This window comes from Sebastes fasciatus, chromosome 21 (assembly GCF_043250625.1).
Source record: "Sebastes fasciatus isolate fSebFas1 chromosome 21, fSebFas1.pri, whole genome shotgun sequence".
NCBI lineage: Eukaryota > Metazoa > Chordata > Actinopteri > Perciformes > Sebastidae > Sebastes > Sebastes fasciatus.
Window position 1 is genome coordinate 12074145 of NC_133815.1, and position 20955 is coordinate 12095099.

General features: G+C 43.4%; 1 protein-coding gene across 2 annotated transcripts in view; it reads left to right on the forward strand.

Annotated features, from left to right (window-relative positions):
• The window catches only part of prex2 (phosphatidylinositol-3,4,5-trisphosphate-dependent Rac exchange factor 2), a 97822-nt gene that overhangs the window by 20153 nt on the left and 56714 nt on the right, over positions 1–20955 (forward strand). For both annotated transcript variants that reach the window (XM_074621443.1, XM_074621444.1), the window contains exons 4-14: positions 556–660; positions 3213–3314; positions 4202–4363; positions 7141–7274; positions 8165–8268; positions 9675–9824; positions 10337–10478; positions 15225–15325; positions 16856–16959; positions 17046–17095; positions 20864–20939. In XM_074621443.1, coding sequence (XP_074477544.1) covers positions 556–660; positions 3213–3314; positions 4202–4363; positions 7141–7274; positions 8165–8268; positions 9675–9824; positions 10337–10478; positions 15225–15325; positions 16856–16959; positions 17046–17095; positions 20864–20939 — 1230 coding nt within the window. The remainder of the gene's footprint in view (positions 1–555; positions 661–3212; positions 3315–4201; positions 4364–7140; positions 7275–8164; positions 8269–9674; positions 9825–10336; positions 10479–15224; positions 15326–16855; positions 16960–17045; positions 17096–20863; positions 20940–20955) is intronic.

Sequence of the window (20955 nt, forward strand, 5' to 3'; positions counted from 1 at the left end):
AAGACTCCACTCCTCCCTTTTGGACAACACGCAAAATCATTTCCCAGGGCCCAAAAATTCTCTTTTTGTAGGTTTATTAACTGAACTCTTAGAAAACATGATTCAACAAAAATCACAAAAGGATCACAAAGTGTTGTTATGACCGCTACGTCTCTCCACATCACCAGCTTTGTCTTCTGATGAGGCAGAGCCGCATGGCTGAAGACCGTGTACTATTTTTGCTGCTCTATAGTAGTCTTTGTAGTTTGTGATTTAAAGGCTGTGCGGTCTGGTCCCACTGCTGCCGCTCAAAGACAATGGCGTATGAATGTCATGAGAACTGCTGTGGTGGAAAGTAGTTGGTTCGCTGCAAGGCAGATGCCGGGATATGATTTTGAGCCCCACACACACGATATACATTATTTATTTCATGATGAAGAGGATACACCCTCCTCTCTTTTTCCCCATTTTCTGTTTGACTTTGTCGTCCCCTTTTTCTCTTCCTTTCTTCCTTCCTATAATTTGTTCCTTTAACTCATGCGTCCTTCTCACCTTGTCTTTCTCTGCCTCTTGCAGAGGAGCCGTTTCCAGATTTACGACGAATACTGCGGGAATCATGAGAAGGCCCAGAGGCTGCTGCTGGAGCTCAATAAGATCAGGAGCGTCCGGACATGTTTACTGGTGAGAAGGGGGCTGCAAAGGTGCACATAATGTCCAATTTGTAACATGCATACAACCAATTAAAGTCTCAGACGATCAGTACTCATGCACAAGCCGGACTAACTGTTTTCAATCCATGGTAACACACAAAGAGTGCATATGACTTCTGGAAATATAGCTCCAAGTGGGGTCATGTGTAATCAAACCTGCACTTGAGAACTGCTCACATGAAAACACACCGCCTCACTCTCCTAGACATACAAATACACAGTCACCCACACACATGGCAGCGTAAAACCCTGTACTTAATGTTCCAGTGTGTCTGACAGCTGATGTGACTCTGCCCCTTGTGTGGGCGGACTCCCGCTTCCTGTCCCGACACTGAGAGAATTTCACTTCCACAGGGGAGCATCATGTTGCTAGAACAAAAGATGACTACATCCCCGCTGCTGGCTCGCTAAACTGTGTGTGTGCGTGAGGTCAAAAAGTCTTCTTTTCCATTGCCTCTCACAGCTCTTCACTTGATGCTGTTTGCAGTCTTTTGTCCTCCTTGTTCATACGTTTTCACTTTTTACTCATAGGAGTTTGTAATGCTCGTTCTCCTCGCTCCTTTGCCTCAGAGCGGCGCAGTATCACTACACGCTGTCACCCCCTTGTGTTTTAAGACTTCCATAAAAACAGGGCACTTTGAAATCGAGCTCTACAGCGGAGTTGACACACCCAGAAGAACCAGAATATGACCACAGACTTTGTCGTATTGATTGGCCGGTTCTTTGGAGAAACGTATGACCTTTTTCTCAAGACTATAATTGATTGAGTGAGAAATGAAACGCACACATGCACGCACTATACACACACATCAGAGAGCTCTGTGTCTGATTTACTGTTCATGAGTGTCTTTAATCTAGGAAGCCAGAGGAGGTAAAGATATTAATTGACTTTGATTTAATGGGGTCTTTTATAGTCTTGACCTTTCGGTGACCTAACCTTCCATCAGGGCTGTATGGGTCTCATGTTACCGTCCGAGCTACACTTAGCTATGGGCCAATATACCTCAGGTCACCTCCTCAGCCTTTCAATGACCAGGGTGGGGATATCCGCTAACCTCCATTAAACCTTTGGCCTGCTGGCTGCTATAAAGCCTGGTTTATTGTTTACACTGTGAGAGTGAATATTAGCAGTTGACCTCATAACCTGCAACCTACCACATGTAGGTAAGGGTCACTTTGATCAACTGAAGGCAAAGCTTGTCTCTTCGTTTATGATAAATCTAAATTTAGGGTTGGCGATATCGGTCTGTTGGTCGGTGCACCACTTAAATCCAGACGGAGATTTCAATTTGTCCAATAGTTTGGTTTATGATCAAATACCTGCAAGACTAATAACATTCCCATCAGCCTCAGTTGTACTTATACATTTACTATACTTTTATTAATACGATTTTCCCGGGAGACTCCTGTTTTTCATTGCATTCCTCCAAGAGTCACAATTCTCCCGTATTTCTACCGATTTATGGCAAATTTTCACACCTTTTTTCCTTTTCATTATCTCAACCTGTTTCTGGCTCTGTACAGCGTGTACAAGCCCGACTGTTTCCTGCCGGACAACACTACAGCTACAACAAATGTTGTTTCCCGGCAGAAGAGAGCTGCTCGCAACACAACACGGTCTGAGCTGTGCTCGCTGCACATCAGAGCCTGCAGCGCCCAAAGTTGAGCTTTGCTCAAGCCATTGGAAATAACGAGGTCCAGAGCGCAGTGGTGCCGTTATCACGTTGTGTCTGAAGGGACCTTCAGGGAGTGAGAAGCGGAGAGAGAAATGGAGAGTGCTAAAAAAAAAAAAATGACTCCAGCTGGGGCAAAAAATTAATAAATGAATAAAAACTGATGAATATTACTTTATGCCAGAGATTCACATTTTTCTTTCCTGAGAATTAACATTAAAATGCTGTTGCAGTGTACTTATTACTTTGTTTCCTGCATTCGGGTGACTTTTAAATAATGAAAATAACAAAGTCTCTGAAACTCAAATTTTTCTGGGGGAGGACCACCAGACCCCTCGCTTTGGTTTTGAAATCTTCTCTACTTTCGAGGTCTCCAGGTTGACAAGTATGGCTGTACTTTGTGCTAATTAGCGAGTATTACCGATGTTAAGAAGTTAACGGGAAAAAATGTAAACAAAAATGCTGATGATGTTTAAATTGTACATGACCACAAGTGACAACCACTACCACACATTTTATTACCACTTCATGCCTAAATGTTAAAAAAAGACTCTCTAGCTAGATATATCATAAAATCTCACAAGTGTGTTAACATAATGACCTTTCTGTTTACACCATCCACACAAAAAAATATAATATAATAACATAATATAACGTACAACATAATATATAATAATAACACTACTCTTTATACTCTTTTCAATTATTTCACCATGATTGCTATAATCAAGTACAAATGCTGGACCTCACTTGTATCTAGCAAACAGATTGATTTTTCTTTATAATGAGCATTACAGCCTCACAGAGCTGTTGGCATCAGCCTTGTTAAACCTCCTCTCCTCTCCTGTAGAACTGCATGTTGCTGGGAGGCAGAAAAAACACAGAGGTCCCACTGGAGGGTTACCTGGTAGCTCCTATTCAGAGGATCTGCAAGTACCCATTGCTGCTCAGAGTGAGTATGGCCTTGTTTATGCAAACCATGCATTATGAATATACCACAGCCTTGTGCCACCTTTCGAGGGCACCTTCTACTCCTCTTTTCATCCACCACCACCTAGTCATCAGCCTCTCCCTCGCTAATGAAACACCGGGCTCGTATTCTGACACGTCTCTGCTTTAGTTCCCCGGCACAACCACATCGTAGGAATAACACAAGACCTATCATCGCCTCCCCTGCCCAGCTGCGCATTCACACACTTTGACTGGGCTCATTCATACCTGCCCTCTCTCAGTTGTTAGTTTTGAAATTTCCATTTCCCGACGTGAAACGTGAGCGAAATTAAATACACTTTCAAAGGCTTGTTTGAGTCGGGTGATCTGAGCTGTACCGTCTCATTTGTCTTGTTATGATCTATTAATTCACCCGGGCTGTTCTCTAAACAGCCACCAGCACGGGCACGGAGATGTAGTAGTAATAATAAGGGGGGTAATTTGATGCTCTGCCATTTGAAGTCTTCCAGCTGCCAGGGCCTCCTTCTCTGAAATGACACAGATAGCCATCACTGGCTGCAGATATATCCAGAACAGTGTAAATCAGCCCTATAGTAGCTTGCATGCTGAAAGACAGTGTTTAGACTGTAGACGCAGAGATTGCCATCGCTTTTGCTAGACCGTAGCATGCAGTAGCAACGGTTTTTAACCACTAAACTCAGGAACCACGGGAAGGTAAGCAAATAAGGAGTGGATAGGAAATTGAATATATTTTTATTTCATGCTTTTCATGTGTAAATTATGATTCAGAGACAGATTTGCCACAAATTTGATTTGAAAGTAGTTTAATGTGAATGTGTGCCTCTATTATTGTGTCACTTTTTTTGTGTGTGGTCTTTGCACACGCAGGAGCTGCTGAAAAGGACGCCTAAGAAGCACAACGACTACGCCCTGGTGCAGGAGTCTCTGCAGGTGATGAAGGCCGTGTGCTCCAGCATCAACGAAGCCAAGAGACAGATGGAGAAGTTGGAGATTTTGGAGGAATGGCAGTCCCACATCGAGGGCTGGGAGGTGGGCCTCAACTTAAACTGTGCACACCGTGTTAAATGATTTAATCTCAACCCAGTGCATTGACTTCTCGCTGTGTTGTCAGAGTCGGCTCGTAGGTTTTTAATTTTTTAAAGCACAGCTGAGCTTTCACCCCGTCAAAGCTTAAAGTCATGACATATTTAAAGCCACTTAGCCGTACGCCAGCAATGCAACAAGAATTCCAAGTGGCGTGACTTTTGTCTGCCTTTTAAGCTTTCTTGTTCTCCTTGGGAACAATGACTCGTATTCATAATGCTCAAATTCTTTCCGCCTGGATGAGCCTGTAGTTAAAGCCGTCATGCTTTAGGGTCACTGATCCAGTCATCATCAGGTACTTCTTGGTCTGGAGGGTTGCCTTTTAATTTAGTTTTCTTCCTGATGCCTTAATAAGGGGTCAGTAGGCCCGGTGGTGGCTGGAAAGAGAAAACAGTGATGGCAATTGTAAAGCAAGAGGCTGGGATGCTCACGTAATTGACCTGGCTTCATGCAGAGAAGGCCTAAAGGCTTCCTGGACACATGCAGACAAAGAGACATTGCCAGTGTTGATACAGTTTCTGACTAAGGTGGAGGCAGTAACAGATTTCTGGATAAAACACAGACTTTTAACACAGATATGAGATACAATAGAGTCTGATTAGACGTCCTTGCATGTGACCGAGATAATCAAGTTTCTGTGAATGTGTTGTTTTAGTAATAGCAGGAGAGATAATAGGAGAGATAATCTCAACATTAGGTCACAAAATAAACGCTACTAGGTGTACTGTATACATTTACACTCACATACACACACACACACAAAGAGTTAAAAATCTAAGAATAGTGTGATCAGAATGAGTTTAAGTGTTGGGTGTGGTGACATATCTTGCACTCGACATGGTCCTGGCTGTAGCTACTCTGCGGTTTCCCCTCAGCACTTTTTTATTAATTGTAAACATTAGCTCATTCTGGAGCCGGGTCCTCTGACTGCTCCATGCCAGGCTAAATGAGATGGAACTAAGAAGAAGAAGAAGAGAGGAGAGAAGTAGGAAAGAAAAGGGGGAAAAAAGGAGAGTGATGGTTGCATCTTGCATTTCTGTGTGGGTGTCTGAGGAATGATGGAGGGATGAGGAGCCGCTGTTTTTCCGTTCCTGCTCCTCCGCCCAGGCTGATTGCTTGTTAGTGCTGACCTGCTCCACAGCTGGCCGCCCTCGGGGCATCCTGGCAGGTTCACCTCGCGTGGGAGAGACAGGGCGATGGCCTGCAAGTGGTCACCATGGTGATGACTGCCAGCATTTGTCAGGGCGGTGATTGCCTGTTGGTTAGTGTTGCAAGTGTCTGTGTTTTGTCACAGTGTACCATAGAAATATGTTAATTTTAGAGCAGCAGCGGGTTTAGTTTCCAGTTGTGTTTCACTTCACATTCTGTTCTTTTCTTTAAATTTAATTAGAGTTCTCAAAATCTACTTGAGTTGCTTGATTTGGCTTCGTTAGTTGAAAGAATATCATTACAATTCTCCCATCTCTCCAGCCAATTGACAAATACCACTTCAGAGTTCAACACAAACTTTTCCACCCATCCATTCTCCTTAATTGACGGCATATCCTGCTTTGTCCTTCTTCATTTTTTATCCATTTCTGCAGTTGTTATGTCTGGCTGTTGTCTGGATATAAAAATAGAGGGTTGAAATTTAGATGAAACAGATGACTGAGAGTTTAAAGTGTTGCTTAATTTTCTGAGTACACCCTCTGTGGAGCTTTGGCTTGGAACAAGATTAATGTGAAGAGTGACAGAAAAATGCTGCAGAGAAAAAGAAAATCTAAAGAAGGCTACACCAAAAGCAGTAAATGGGCAGGGGGTTCTGTTACAAGTGCTTGAAACACAAAGGGGAAGTGTCAGTTCTTCCATTTAGGAAATGCAGCTCTATAGTCTGGACCAGTGTGATGTTGCTATTGGCCCCTTCAAGTGACCAAGACAAGTTGGCCTTTCCATGTCTGGTGTGCATACATTCACTGGCTGCAAATTAGTTTAACATCTGGTCATGAGCTGGGGAGTTAAAAGGCCCCCAAAAGAGCGGGAGACTAAAAAAAAAAAAAAAGTGTGGAGGAAGGAATGAAAGAGATAGAGGAATAGACTGGGGAATCAAGAGGAGGGGAGGGATGATCGGCAGAAAGGAAGGGAGGAGGATAAAAAGGGCGAGGAGAGAAAGAAGGAAAAAGCTGGATAGGTTTTGGCCCGCTGATGTCTCCAGCAGGAGGAAATGCTTAGCACATTTTCCGGCTCTGCGCGCATGGGGAGTTATTTTTAGCTCTGAAGGGCCGATCAAACGTAGTACATAAATTCCCAGAGCAGGCAAGGTAGGGGGAAAAGACAGCACACTTTATCACTTGCAGCAGGAACCCCAACCAATATGGTGACCATGCGCGACAATGAAACACATGGTTTGACTGGACGGGATGTTATTCTATAGAGGCTATTAACGGCCCGCGCATTTTAAAGTCCCGCAGCAATCTGCTCTGAGGAAGCAGGGAGTGTTTTTACAGACCCCTGAGAGAGGGAACAGGAAAGGCTGGGCTTTGTAATCCCTCCTCCTGTTCAGACACGATGTGTGAACATTGAACGGTATAGAAATAATTTGTTGAAACTTTCCCTTTCAGATAAAAAAAAAAACATTAAAATGATTTGCTAGTTTGAATTTTCCACATTCCTGTGTGTCAATCTATGTCCAAGCATCTATTCCACTCTCTGTCTGTTTGACCTTTTGCCCACATGTCCGTTCGCAGGGCTCCAATATCACAGATACATGCACGGAGATGCTCATGCACGGCGTCCTCCTGAAGATTTCCGCTGGAAACATACAAGAGAGGATTTTCTTCCTGTTTGACAAGCTTCTGGTGTACTGCAAGAAGAAAAACAGGTGTCTGGACCCTCTTTTTATTTATTACTCTACGGGCAAAATCCACAAAGCAGAAGATGAATTTAAACTCTCATTACACTGTGTATTTTATTATATTTTCAGAATAAAAATATTGTTTTATGCTAATTTTAAATTTCGCTCCGTCTCTGTACTCCTACAGAACATTTAGAGCATGGACTTTATAAATAATTCACTGCGCAAGTTCCTTTACTTTGTTAAAGAAAAGAGAGCAGTGCACTGTGGGAAGCATTTTTGTGAGGGAGTTGAAAGAAGTTATGCGGTAGAGGAGACACGTGAGAGAAGGATTTTTTTTTTTTTTAAACCTGGGGAAACGGGGACATGTGATTAGTCTAGGTGCAGATATTAACCACCATCTGTGGACTCTTTTTTTTCCTGGTAGATTTATCTTTCAGGTAGTTTCTGAGGAAATATATTAAATAATGTGACATTTATTATGATCAGTGCAATTTGAGTCAGGAAACTCTTGCTGATTGCCGACCATTGTTGTGCTTCTTCACTTGCCAGATCCGTGCTGCTCACACTGAGCTACTGATGCAGCTGATAACAATGCTGCTACGTCCATTGTACGTGTTTTTTTTGGCAGGCTTTGTTTACCCGCCACCAACCAAGCTACCACCTGCTTGGATTTACTTTTTACTGTACGTGCTGTGTACAGTGTAGTATCTGCAGGTAGTGCATAAAAGCAGATCCATTCATGACAAAAGAAAGAAAATGAAGTGTGTTGCTCTGACCTTAAATTCAATAACTGGTTAGTACACTTGGACAAACATCAGATGATTATAATTAGTCTCTTTAATGAACTGTGAGTGATACTAATTTCTCAGTAAGCAATAACATGAAATGATTAAAGCTTATTCTCTCTATTCAAGGCGTTTAAAAAACAGCAAGACGGCCACAGAGGGTCCTCGCTACCTGTTCAGAGGGAGAATCAACACGGAGGTGATGGAGGTAGAAAATGTGGATGATGGCACCGGTGAGTGGTCCTGTAAAAAGTTCAACATTTATTTTGGACAAATATATGTTTACACAGTTAGATTTTCTTTCTCCTCTTCTCTGGGATTTTTTATTTCAGCACTCCTGCGGTTTTAAAATATGCCATACTAACCCACACAGGAACGTTGACAACATGTGATTTTATACTTGGATCGCCGATGGAAAAATAAGATCTACCTATAAACATTTTTTTAGACATCTATAGTTACATATTCTTGGGACTGTGCTGCTGCTGGTGAACTCGAGCGCTTGTGTCTCTTGGCCTCACATAGCCACTGATTATCATTTATATTTGTAGAAGCCATCATTTCCTCTCCAGCGGACCTAGATGGGTCATAATATTGGGTGTTTTTTGGTGAGAGATGGATGGGTTTGGGTCTGGAGAGAGAGGATAAACACGTGAGGCAGGCGGCAGCGCAGTAACTCCTGGGTGTTCTGCACCACAGGCGGGAGATCTCAATCTGAAATCCGGGGCAACAGGAGTATTTTAGCTTGGATTCCTACGCAATGAAAGCGCTGCGACTTTCTTCCCAGGCACACACTTGCTGCCTGAGGTTGAAAAACGCCCTCGAGGCATACCATATAAAGGACACCACACTGTAGATGCTTTTAGACGTGATTGTAATTGATGATTGTAATGGTTTGCTTTTTGTTACACCCGTGGAGGGAGAAAATCAGAGGTCAGACGGTGAAGCATTTGAAATGTTCCCTAAGAGATGGAAATAATGACGGAGATTCAACTTACGGTCAAGAGTTCATTTCCATTTGCTTTTTCTTTACAGTCTTAACGTCTATATTTGAGCGTATAGGTAATGAATCACAAGTAGCCATTGTCTCTGTGGGACCATTCTGAACACTCAGTAGTAAATAATGCTGATGGATGCTTCTTCTTCTGCATGTGTGTCCTGTCGTTTATCTCATTAAAGGAGAAGAACGATAATCAATGAAGCACTCGATAAAGAGGCTATGAGAGCCGGCACTAGAGCTGAGTCCACAGCAGTGTTTGCACCAAGATAAAGGACTTTATTCTTAATAGTTTTATGATGGATGTTGTTTTTGGAAAATAGACCACACATTACTGTATAAGAAATGTGTTGTCTGTTCTGTCCTATTTCCTCTTCTTGTCGCTATCACGTTATTTTGCTTTGTTTTCTCTGAAGCAAGTCTTTGGAGTTGTGCCCTGTGTTATTGCTGCGTTTTATGCGGTAACTTCTGTTTGCTGTTAACTTCCCAACAGAACCTTTTATACTGTCATGATCAGTGTGACCACTGATGGATGATCCCTCCCTTCCTTCAGGCTACTCTTCGCCTAAATGAGTAAAAAAAAAGTTGGATTTGTGGCGTTCATAAAACTAGTGAAGTCAAACTCGTGTCTGTGTGTTACAGCTGATTACCACAGCAGCGGGAACATCGTAAACAACGGCTGGAAGATCCACAACACGGCCAAGAACAAGTGGTTCGTCTGCATGGCCAAGACCCCGGAGGAGAAGCAGGAGTGGCTGGAGGCCATCATGAAAGAGAGGGAGCGGAGGAAAAGTAAGAGTATATCAGTTATCAGGGTGGGGGTCGGTCAGCGGGGGAAACTCATTCCCCCTTTCTATTTTTTCTTCTCGACATCTGTCTTGCATCAAATAGCTGAGAATATATGCTGTGTTTGGGAAAATCAATACAGAACAATTTAACCTGAATAACGAAACAAGGGAGTAAATCCCGGCTCCGATTAGCTGTGTGCTAAGAGTGAAAAGAAAGAGTGAGTGATTTTGTGTGTGTCTTTGATAACACATTTAAGGGTGTTAAAACTGATTAGCAGATTGTCACTCGCTCTATTTTACCCATTTTGTGATTGTGTACATGATAAACTCGTCATAGTGTCAGTCATTAAAGACTATTAGTACAGACACTGCTAATTATCTTGTGAAATTAGGAGACATTAACCTTCTCCAACTAGTAATTGATGTCACATCTAGTTTAGGAGTGCAAAGATTATTAATGCCATGATGTTGACAGGCTTTTATGCACCCTCCCTCCGTCCCTCCTCTGCTGCATAGGTCTGAGGCTCGGCATGGAGCAGGATACGTGGGTGATGGTGTCAGAGAAGGGAGAGAAGCTCTACCACCTCATGACCAAGGGTAACCTCATTAAGGACCGCAAACGCAAGCTCACCACCTTCCCCAAGTGCTTCCTGGGAAGGTAAGATTCTCGCCGCTAAACCTCGACACTTTGGTTTGTCCGGTGAGGAAGCTGCCGAGCGTTCAGCCCTCGTGATTTCCTCTGTGTCACATCGGTGTGAGCTCTCTAACTGTGAGGGAGTGAGTGTCAAAGTGGATGACTGCGCCGTGAGATAAACCAGAATGAATAAGTCTGTGTATTTTCAGATGTATAGGTCATTATATATGATGAAAAGTGGCTAGAGAGGCCTTGTACATTGTAAAGTCAATAATACTAGCACCTACAGCAGATGGTAATATTACATGAGCAGATTACACAGAACACTTTTGTTACATAGATCAGTTTCTTCATCCATGCTTTCATTTTTAAAATTGGCATGAAATTTCTAAAGACAGCAGCTGGGAAGATGAAAGCGTCGGCGCTTTTTGTTCAGGAAGGCTGTGTGTTATGTATATCTGCGGTCTCAGTCATGGGAAAATCAAATCCAGCCAGATTTAGCCCATGAATCTTATTTAAGGATTATTGGTGTGGTGTCTGGGGACGGATCGGCCATTGAATGCCAGTCGTAAATCACAGGGAGATATCCCTGTGCCGCTCAGCTGACTGCCTCGCCCATGTTAGATTACAATAAGCTCTCTGCTGAGGAATCCATGAGGTAACTGCAGCAGAGGGCCCATTATGCCAGAGGGCAGCTGTATGTGTGTGTGTAACATGTTCATCGTTTCTCTGTGTCCTTGAGTTTCCACACCTATAGTATCCCAGCGCACTTTCCTTTCATCTTTACTTTTAATAAGTCTAAACATGCCGATCTATCCTCCACCGGCTGATAGGTGAGAATATTCACTGTAAAGGGTGCTTCGCTCAAAATCCTGTCCTTGAGCTATTTTAAGCATGCATGAGTTGATGCCCCCATTTCGGTATTTTGCTTTCATCATAAAAGACATCTCCATTTTATGATAAGATGTAGATGTCTTGCTGTCACATCGGCTTGCCATGATTTCATGCAAGTAAATGAGTAAAAAAGTTGGTTTGAACTGAGTTTGCCAGAGTTTAATCTCGTCCAGAAACACTCTTTGAGTTTAGAATTTAAATACTTCAAAGTTCAATATTTAGGGGGCTCTATTGACAGAAATGGAATATAATATTGTGTGTTTTGTAAGTACGTTTCCTTTAGTGTATTATCCCCTGAAAATAAGAATTGTTGTGTTTTCGTTACCTTAAAATGAGCCGTTTATATCTACATAGAGAGCGGGTCCTCTTCCCGGAGCTGGCCGTTATGTTTCTACAGTAGCCCAGAACGGACAAACCGAACACTGTGTTTAACTTTTCCTACTTGGGCCGGAGTTACTTGCTCCGGAGTTAACCCCCGCCGTTACTCCACCTAGCCACCGGGAAAGAAGATACGGAAAACCTCTGTCGGTCTTGAGGAGCTGCAGAATACCGTAGTTCCTCTTCACGGTTGCCACACGGGAGAGGTTACAATCTGCAACCTCATCGCTAGATGTCGCGAAATCCTACACACTGTTCCTTTAAATACTTCAAAGTTCAATATTTAGGGGGCACAGACTGTAACTCCAATCACTGATGTACGTGAGAACCAGAACCATGTGATCATGATGTCCCTTTCATTGAGCCTGAAAGCTTTTTTACAGGAACTCTTGATGGGATATCACACCTCTTTCTCTCCTGAACTGGGAAAGCACAAAAACCTGTAAGCTCAATTCTTAACTCCATTCCCCCCACACTGCAGGGCCTTTAGGGGGGACGCACACATTGTAAGACTTAGAGGGTGACAAAGCTGGATCAGGATAATAAAATCTGCAAACATCTGGCTGCAGCAGAAGAGCTCTCCGTGTTTGAAAATGAAAATTGTATGCAACGGCCTTTTTTATAGAGTGACGACACTATGCAATTTAAAATGGGTTGGGAATAAAAAATAAAACATTTTCACGAGACAATCTTGGTGGGATGTTATTTAAACTGTGCTCTTATCATGACTCTTGAAATCCCATAACAAATTTGCCTTGTAAACGCCCCGCTACTTTTCAGAATGACCCATGTTTTCCATTTGTTTAACATTTTTACAGAGATGTTTTGACTGGTAATAATCACATCGAAAATCACCCGAGCTTAAACAGCCAGCTCAAAATCCCTGTTATTTTTAAAAGCATGGAGAGGGAGAAAAAAAACAACCAAAAAGTCCAATTGGGCATAGTTGTGGCCATGTTACATCGCATGGTGGTTTGGAATGAGGAGTTACTTTCTCCTTTTGGTCCACGCAGACACCAGATCCCTCGCGGTCTGGAGGAGGAATGGATCTGTCAGCTAAAAAGATTAAGCGGATCAAACGCTGGTCATATGTGGGCACCTCGTTGAGTCTGAGGAGATCATATGGTGAGAAAGCAGCTCAGGGAAACCTTTCCCTTTTATATACAACTTGGCCTACACCTGGATGACCGCTTGAGGGGGAAAAGACATCTCTAGCCCCTCTGTACTTCCCCTGTCTGAGATGATTATGGAGATGATTACACGTAGGCGTAATTGGTGAATTGGATCCAGCATGGTATGTCTCTGATGAAAGCCACATTGCCTATGGCTTCAACTTCAACCCACTTCCTCCATTGTGAAATGCTTTATTCTCTCTCCACGCCTCCTCTTTCTCTTTTTTATTTATTTATTTTTTTAAGGCCAAAGGCTATTTTTGGGTCTCGCGCTCCTCCCATTTAAGTGGTACAATCGCATTTGTGGTTTGCTTCCTGTGACAGCGTAATTCGTCAAAGAAAATGTGTGTGACAGCCACCTAGCTTGCAGTTGTCGTCCAATTCTAAACCTGGAATAAACCGAAAAAAAACAGAAGAGGTTCAAAGCGTGTGTCTTTTCTGCACATGGCAGACAAGAGTGTCTGCTTGTTGTGATAGATGTTGATGAAAAGCCCTTTTAGAGCTCAATGAAAAGGTTAGGCATCCTGCAAGAAATGCCCTTTGTCTTTGTCAGCCTCCGCTCTTTCTTTCTGACATTACTTAAAATACGCCTTTTGCTCAATTGGCACACACGAATGATGCATTTAAGCAGAAGCTGAATAAAAAGCTTTTGCTGCATGTGGATGTGGACACCATTTCGTTCATAGAGCAGTTAATATACTGTACCGATATTATACAAAAGTAGATAACGTCTGGGATTTGATTATCTTAATGTTGTGGCGTGGAGAAACTTAAAGGTACAGTGTGTAGGATTTTGCGGCATCTAGTGGTGTGGTTGCAGATCGCAACCAACTGAGTACCTCTCCGATCACTCCTCCTTTTCCAAGAATGTGGTAACGTGAGCTGCCTAGTGCAGAACTGTGGTTCTGAAATTCAACGCCGTTCACCCCGCTCGGAGGCCATCCTTACCATATTAACACTACTTTAGGAGCAACGGAAGACAGACGGCAGCTGGCGGTACCACGGTTTTGCGGTCATGTCTAGAAAGTAAACCGTAAATTGTGAAATCTGGCAAAAACATAGTTATAAATATTATATTCCATTCCTGCTAATCCTCATCCTCATCTGCAACCGCTTATCCCGTTAGGGGTCGCGGGGGGGCTGGAGCCAATCCCAGCCGACATTGGGCGAAGGCGGGGTACACCCTGGACAGGTCGCCAGTCCATCACAGGGCTGACACATAGAGACAGACAACCATTCACACTCACATTCACACCTACGGGCAATTTAGAGTCAACAATTAACCTAAATTTTGCACCCGCTCCACATGTAGAGTTCAATTGCATGAAACTGTTTATTAGATATATGTGACCCTGATCTGCTCGAGGCCATGAGAACTTCATAGTCCAGACTTTCAGGGTGTTTTTCCTTCCATGGTTTAGGTACAGAGTTTGACAAATTGACGTTGTTATAGACTTGTGTTTTTCCCCTGTGGTCTGTTGCGGAGAGAAAAGACGCCAAGGATGAGTGGTAGAAGAGTGACGGAGGTGGGGTGTTTGGTCAGTTGTTTCTCTAGAAAAAGTTTGTAATTGCCCCGGTCGGCTCGGCGCTGACACCCGACCACCTCCGTCATGGCCTGGAAGTGAATTCCACAGGATTCCAGTGGTGCTGCTGGTTGTGTTTGTTTGTCTTTTATGGAGAGACGGGACATCAAGGATGAAATCAGATAGGCTGCTGCCACTCTGCCTGTCCTCAACCCTCTTTCTCTTTCTTTATTTTGTCCTCTTGAGTCACTGAATTATGGAGAATTACCCTGTTTAGCTCATTTGGGCCCTCAGAAGAGGCTGTTTGTTGTTCTGGCGGTTGGTTTGTTTCCTCTTCCCAGTTGTAAATGATGCAGAGCAAAACATGTTTTTTGCATTTTCCATCATGAACGTTCAATTAAATTGTTCGGATTTCATCGCGTTACATCGAATGTCCAAAATAAATAAAGTTAAACTCGACAAAACAAAAACTAAAGCCTCTTGGTTGTTTTACCAAACAGATGTGGCCCCCAACAGTAAATAAATCATCCCTCGCTTCACCAAGATGGTGTTTGTTGCTATAGTCACAGCAATTTAGAGTAAATGTTGTTAGTAGCAAGTTGTAAAGGCTGTCTGTAATGATGGCAAAGGCCACCACTTTTTGTCCCAATTAACAGATTATCACGGGTAAACACAAGGGTCTCTCTACTGATCACACACTTTCCCTTTGGTGGAGTGATGGGATTACCCATGGGAGTTTTGCGTGTGTTTGTTGTGTTATTCCTTGCGTTACAATGTCAGCGTTGTCTCTTGTGTTTCCCCAGTGAGTTTGTGTCTTGGCTGATGGAAATCGGTGAGACGGGCAACCCAGAGGAAGGGGTTCACCTGGGTCAGGCTCTGCTGGAGAATGGCATCATCCACCACGGTTAGTTTCTTGCAGTTTTCTCCTTTATTTTCTCCCACTCAGACCTGCTTTATCATCCTTTAGTGTTCCTTATCTATAACCAAATCTACCACAGTCTAATTTACTTTGTGCTGCACGGTGTGGAGCAGTGGTTCTCAACCTTTTTCATGTCTAAACAGATACACATTAGGACACGGACCCCCATTTGATAAGATTTTGCCTCAGGGATCTCCATCTGAAAAGATTTTGGTTGTTAGATATGATCAAGACCAGAATTATATAGTTGTCAACTACAGTTGAGGAGGTAACCCTGGAGGAAGTGAAACATGTGATCAGAATAGACCCCTTTTCTGTTAGTTGCCTAAACATGATGACGTATTGCGGTTAGCAGACGGCTAAGCTAAACTATCAGCAACATCTTCTCTCCATCTATAAAATGCTTCACCAATATTGTAGCTCGCTAGAGCCTCAAATCACAGTTAGTCATCTCAAATGTATGCAATATCGATTCTGGCACCCAACAACACAGCGTCATGACACCTTTAACGTGTAACTTCAGTCTTCTACTTTGAGGTGATTGGTGTTTGCCCATTTTTTTCTGGGGACGCCCTGGAACTCCCTCAAGGACCCCTGGTTGAGAATCACTGGTGTAGAGCATGCAAATGCATTTCATTGCCTGACCTAACCTCTAGTCATGTCCAATGAATGTTCCTCATTCAACAGGCGGTTACACAATACTTTAACTCCCTTGGCTGGAGCCTACAATGCAGCTGTCTTATTTACGTATGTCTTAGCAGGTGTCCCATTTAAACACTCCCTTGACACAATGTTTAGGTAAGGGATTATAAATGTTAATCTCTTCTTGCCGTAATGTTTGTGTGGTATTTGCTCAGTGGCTGTTCTGTCGCTTTCGGTAACAAGTGTATTTGGTGCATGAGGCTTAAGCCGGCTAACGCTTTGCATTCACACTAAATGGTGCGTACTGCTCTGCATGTATTATTTCCTCAAAAGAGTAAAGGGCCCCGAGCCAAGTTGTATCTTAAATCACTCGGGGGGTGCTTTATTGCTTCCTCACAGAGAAATGAGATTGGGCTTTAGAGCCGTTCCTGACAGAGAGGAATAATTGCGAGACCCTCTGAGCTCTCTCACAGCGCTGTTTAGAAGTGCCCATGTGAAAAACGAGAGAATATCTTTTCATAAAAAACCTTTAATGGAACCCGCACGGCTGCGGCCAAGAATACAGAGCCAACTGTTATTATTACTGTTTTGGAGGGCCTTCGACAAGAGTCCCCTAAAGCAAGAGGAGCAGGGAGCTCTGAGCAGCTGTGTTATCTGTGACCACTCAGTATGAGGTTTGAGCCTTCCTCTTGTCTGGAAAGCTTGTTTCACCATGCAGCACTGCTTGGCTTGAATATGTTTTTAAACCTCTTATACTTTCAAATTTGAAGCAAGATGAATAACGCCCCCGTAGGGTTTGAGACTTTATTTTCATCTTTCATTCTGGCACTTCTCCTTTCAGAAACCTCTTCATGTTTTGAATTGCATTTTTAGTCACAGACAAACACCAGTTCAAACCGGAGCCTGTACTGTACCGCTTTCGCTACGACGACGGCACCTACCACCCCAGAAGTGACATGCATGATGTCATATCTAAGGTAACAGTGGAGCCTAATTTAATATAAATCACATTTTACACCCCTGTCACTACTTAATCAAAAAACTTCTCACTTCTTTTTCTCAGGGTGTTCGGCTCTTCTGCCGTCTTCACAGCCTCTTCACTCCTGTCATCAGGTAGGCGGTCATTTTCCTTTCCAACCCTGCCATTCGGGGTCCCAGTAGCTTAGCATCTGTCTCTTACTTCTAAAAAGCTCATTGTTTTTAAAGAGGAACTGACTTGGGAGGAGTTGGCACAGATGGTGATGGAGTGCGGCGGGGCCTGTGGATGATCGAGCTTGGCAGGTTTTATCAGCCCAGTCTCAAAACACAGATGGGATGAGGAAGATTGAGTCTCTCATGTTATAGTCTGGGTACATGTGGGACACAGGTAAATGGTTAACACTGAGATGAATCTCTCTAAGTGCTTTTGAGAGTTCATTTTCAGCATTCAATAGCCTTTTGGGAAATGATGGTAAGGTTAACAATGTGACAACTCACAGAGACAAGGTCTCATTCTTGAAATAGTATTAGCTAGGGATGTTAAGATTAGATACCAGAAATGTAGTAGTTGTATACTGTGTGAATTTACAATTAAGCCCCTGATGATTCGCCCAATACTCATTTTTACTGAATAGAGCTTGAACACATCATAATGTGTTGCTGTTAGCTCTGTTATTTAGCCAAGCAGGACTGTGCTGCCCACCGGCTGCTAAAAGCTGATGTTACTAACTCTCCTCCTGCCGTTTTCAACATAGACTTGTTCACAGTGTAGCATTATCAGGGAAATTCTCTATCGTTCCCTGGACGATAGGTCACCATTAGTCTCGAGCCCTGATCCCCGGTACTTACGGTACCTGTGGTACTGTAGAAAAATGTGTACCGCCATGTTTTCAGAATTTTGGCATCGACCTGGTACAGAATCAGTTCTCGTGAAATCCCAAGTAGTAGTAGTAAGCAATCCCCACTCAAGGCCCTCTTACTTGCTTTTTCATAGCTTTCAACCCATCAGATGGTCCTCATCAGCATGAAAGTTTGTTATTGGCTGTGGTCAAGCTTTCACTTAAAGCCAACACAAATGAGAAGTCCTACAAGTGCTGTAGATGAAATTTCAACAGCTACTGACCTTGCATGTCCAGAAACCTTCTCCATGAAAACAAAACACACTCTATTTTGGGATGAAGATCGTGTAATAAGGTTGAAAGCTTGGAAAACGCTAGTAAGTGGGCATTGAGTTGTGATTGTTTTATCAAAGGATATTGCCTTGTTTTTACACTTCCCCTGTTTCTAAATCCAAACCTACAGGTGATTTCTAGTCATTTTCTCCTTCATTGTTGTGTGTCTAGTTTAGGTCACATGGCTCAATCCATTCACCACAGATACAAACAGCCTCATTTGTGTTATAAAGTATTTTAAAGTGGCCACTCAGCTACAATACACAGGTCTTACACATTTCACCGAGTGTGACCGACAGCATATTGATCCTGCGCTCTGAAAGGCCCGACACTGAGTCGTGCTGCAGGAGGCAAACATTGATTCCAATCCTTCAACATACAACATGATCAAAATAGCAATTTTGATGTCTGAAGTTCAACACTGTTGTTCTCAAAGTTTCAGTACTGAAATCAGAATGAGATCTGTGTACCATTATATGTTATTCAGATACTTGGAATAATAAAAGTAAGCTCCTCCCAGTTTGTCATATTAGTGGCTAATTAGTGTAAACATGTGAAAGCAGAAAAATCCAGCGCGCCCATGCAATAATCACTTAAACCCAAAATGCGAAACAGGTGTTTTTTGAGCGTTTCTGGCGCATGTGATGAAACATCCTTTTGTCTAACAGAGTTAGAAGTGGAGCAATCTCATTTTATAGGAGTAATTTGCTGGCATGCTTTGGTGCTCTGTGTTGTTTTTTTCAAAAACTCCATTTGAACAGTGTTTGAGGAGCAGGCTGCTAATGTGTTTTACCGCAAAGCACTGCAGCAAGGTTGCCTGTTTATGCTGGATTTCAAATGGCCCGAAGAAAAGCTTTAATTTCACACCAATAAAACTGTGCCATAGCTGGAAGGGGGGCAGTTTGTATTCCAGCATAGAAGCTTCAACGCATTTCTGTTTGATCCAGCTACTAAAAGGCCTAAAGGGTGATTATGTGTGTGTGTGTGTCAGCAGCATTCGGTCCATCGGCGTTTGTTTCGAAGCCAAACCTCTTGACGTAAAAACTCTTGTTGGTGTACTAGAGTTGTGTGTTTGTTGTTAGCCAGCATATCTGTGCAATGCATTCCCACTGAGGGCCCAGTACAATGCATAACAGCAGGGCCTGGGAATGCCAGAGTTTAATTGGAGCGACCAGCCACTGCCTAATTAGGTATCATTTCCTGGCAGAGCGAGAGAGATGGAGCGAAGTTGGGAACGTACACTACGCAACCCCCACACAGCTTCGTGCCCCCCACCCCACGCCCCGCTTTCCTCACAAGAAAGCTCCAGGGAATCTGATTGCGCTGTTTGAAATGTCCACTATAGGCTAATAGTGTGTACACACAGTTGTACGTTAATGAGAGGAACAGTACGCACACAATACAGCGAAGGTCACTCAAATTATCTTCATACACAACGGAAAAACTGCCATTTCAGTTCAGCGTCTGATGAATATTGAGTTTTCTTCATTATGCTGACGAGTCCTCCAGAAACTCAATATTTATGGATGCATGTGTAGGATTTTCAAAATAACTACCGATACGGAGCACTGTACTCGAGTAATTCATCAAGACTGAGACAGTTGATTAAATCTTGAACTTTCAACATCCTCTGCATGTTTTAGTCCAAAAGAATGCTTTGAAAATTCAACATTTGCCTTCATCATCCATTTACCGCTAACTAAATGTCAAGGCAAACTTTCCTCCTTGGACAGCAAGTTATAAAAAACACCTCTCTGACCTTTCCCTCTGTTACTCCTCAAACTGCTGTTTCCTCATGCTGGACATATGGCTGCCTACTGGACCGCTATTTACCCCTCATTTTTCACTTTGACAGCCTCACTGTGCACCAGCCGCTCTATCCTCAATCTGCCTTTCTCTAAGTATCCCATTCAGGGGAAAAAAGAGGTCCTCCTTTTGGTCCAAGTGGTTTATGCATGGCACGGCACCGGCTAATACCAACACAACCGTCCTCATCAGAGACCAACGCAGGCTGTCAAATACAGTTACGCAACTGAATGCTCCATTGTGGAGGAAACGGGGCAGCGTTTGGCCTCTCACGCTTCACTTTCTGAACAGCTCCAGACAGCTGAGATTGGACTTTAACTTGGCCCACATGTCATTTTTGACTTGTCTGAACTGTGTGTGTATGTGTGTGCAAGACAGGCATGCGTATGTGCGGTTGCGTGTGTGTCTGAGTGAGTGTTTGCATGTGGTGGAAGCGGTGGAGCAGTGGAAGTCACGGTGGTTCTGGACTTTCCCGGCCTGCAGCTCGGCCCCTGCGCGTCCCCGGGGAGGCCCCCGCGTTCATGGGAAAAGTCACGGCTCCATTTCAGACGGCATTCTAGGGATCTGTGCTGCAGTGTGGGTTACACTGAGAACAGCAACACCAGAGTGACACGGGGCACCCCGGGGCCAAGCACTGCAGGGGCCGTTACCAGCCTCGCTCAGAGGAATGCTGTTTTGCTGTCACCAACTGTCAGAAAGTCGCTCCGATTTATGACGCAACTGCCGGTGCTTGAAAAGGGACCACGCCTTTCTGACAGTGGGAATTATTAGCCCTCTTTGAGGCTCCATCACCATTTGTGTTTAAATAGACCAAATAATTACTACTTCACATGTTCACCATCTGGGTTTGTTCCAGCTAAAGTGAATCACAGAGTTGTTTTTCTAATCCTTCTCATGATGTTTTTCTGCTTTTCTGCCCATCCAGGGATAAAGACTACCATTTGCGGACCTACAAATCAGTGGTGATGGCCAACAAGCTCATAGACTGGCTTATTGCACAGGTAAAATCCTAATCTA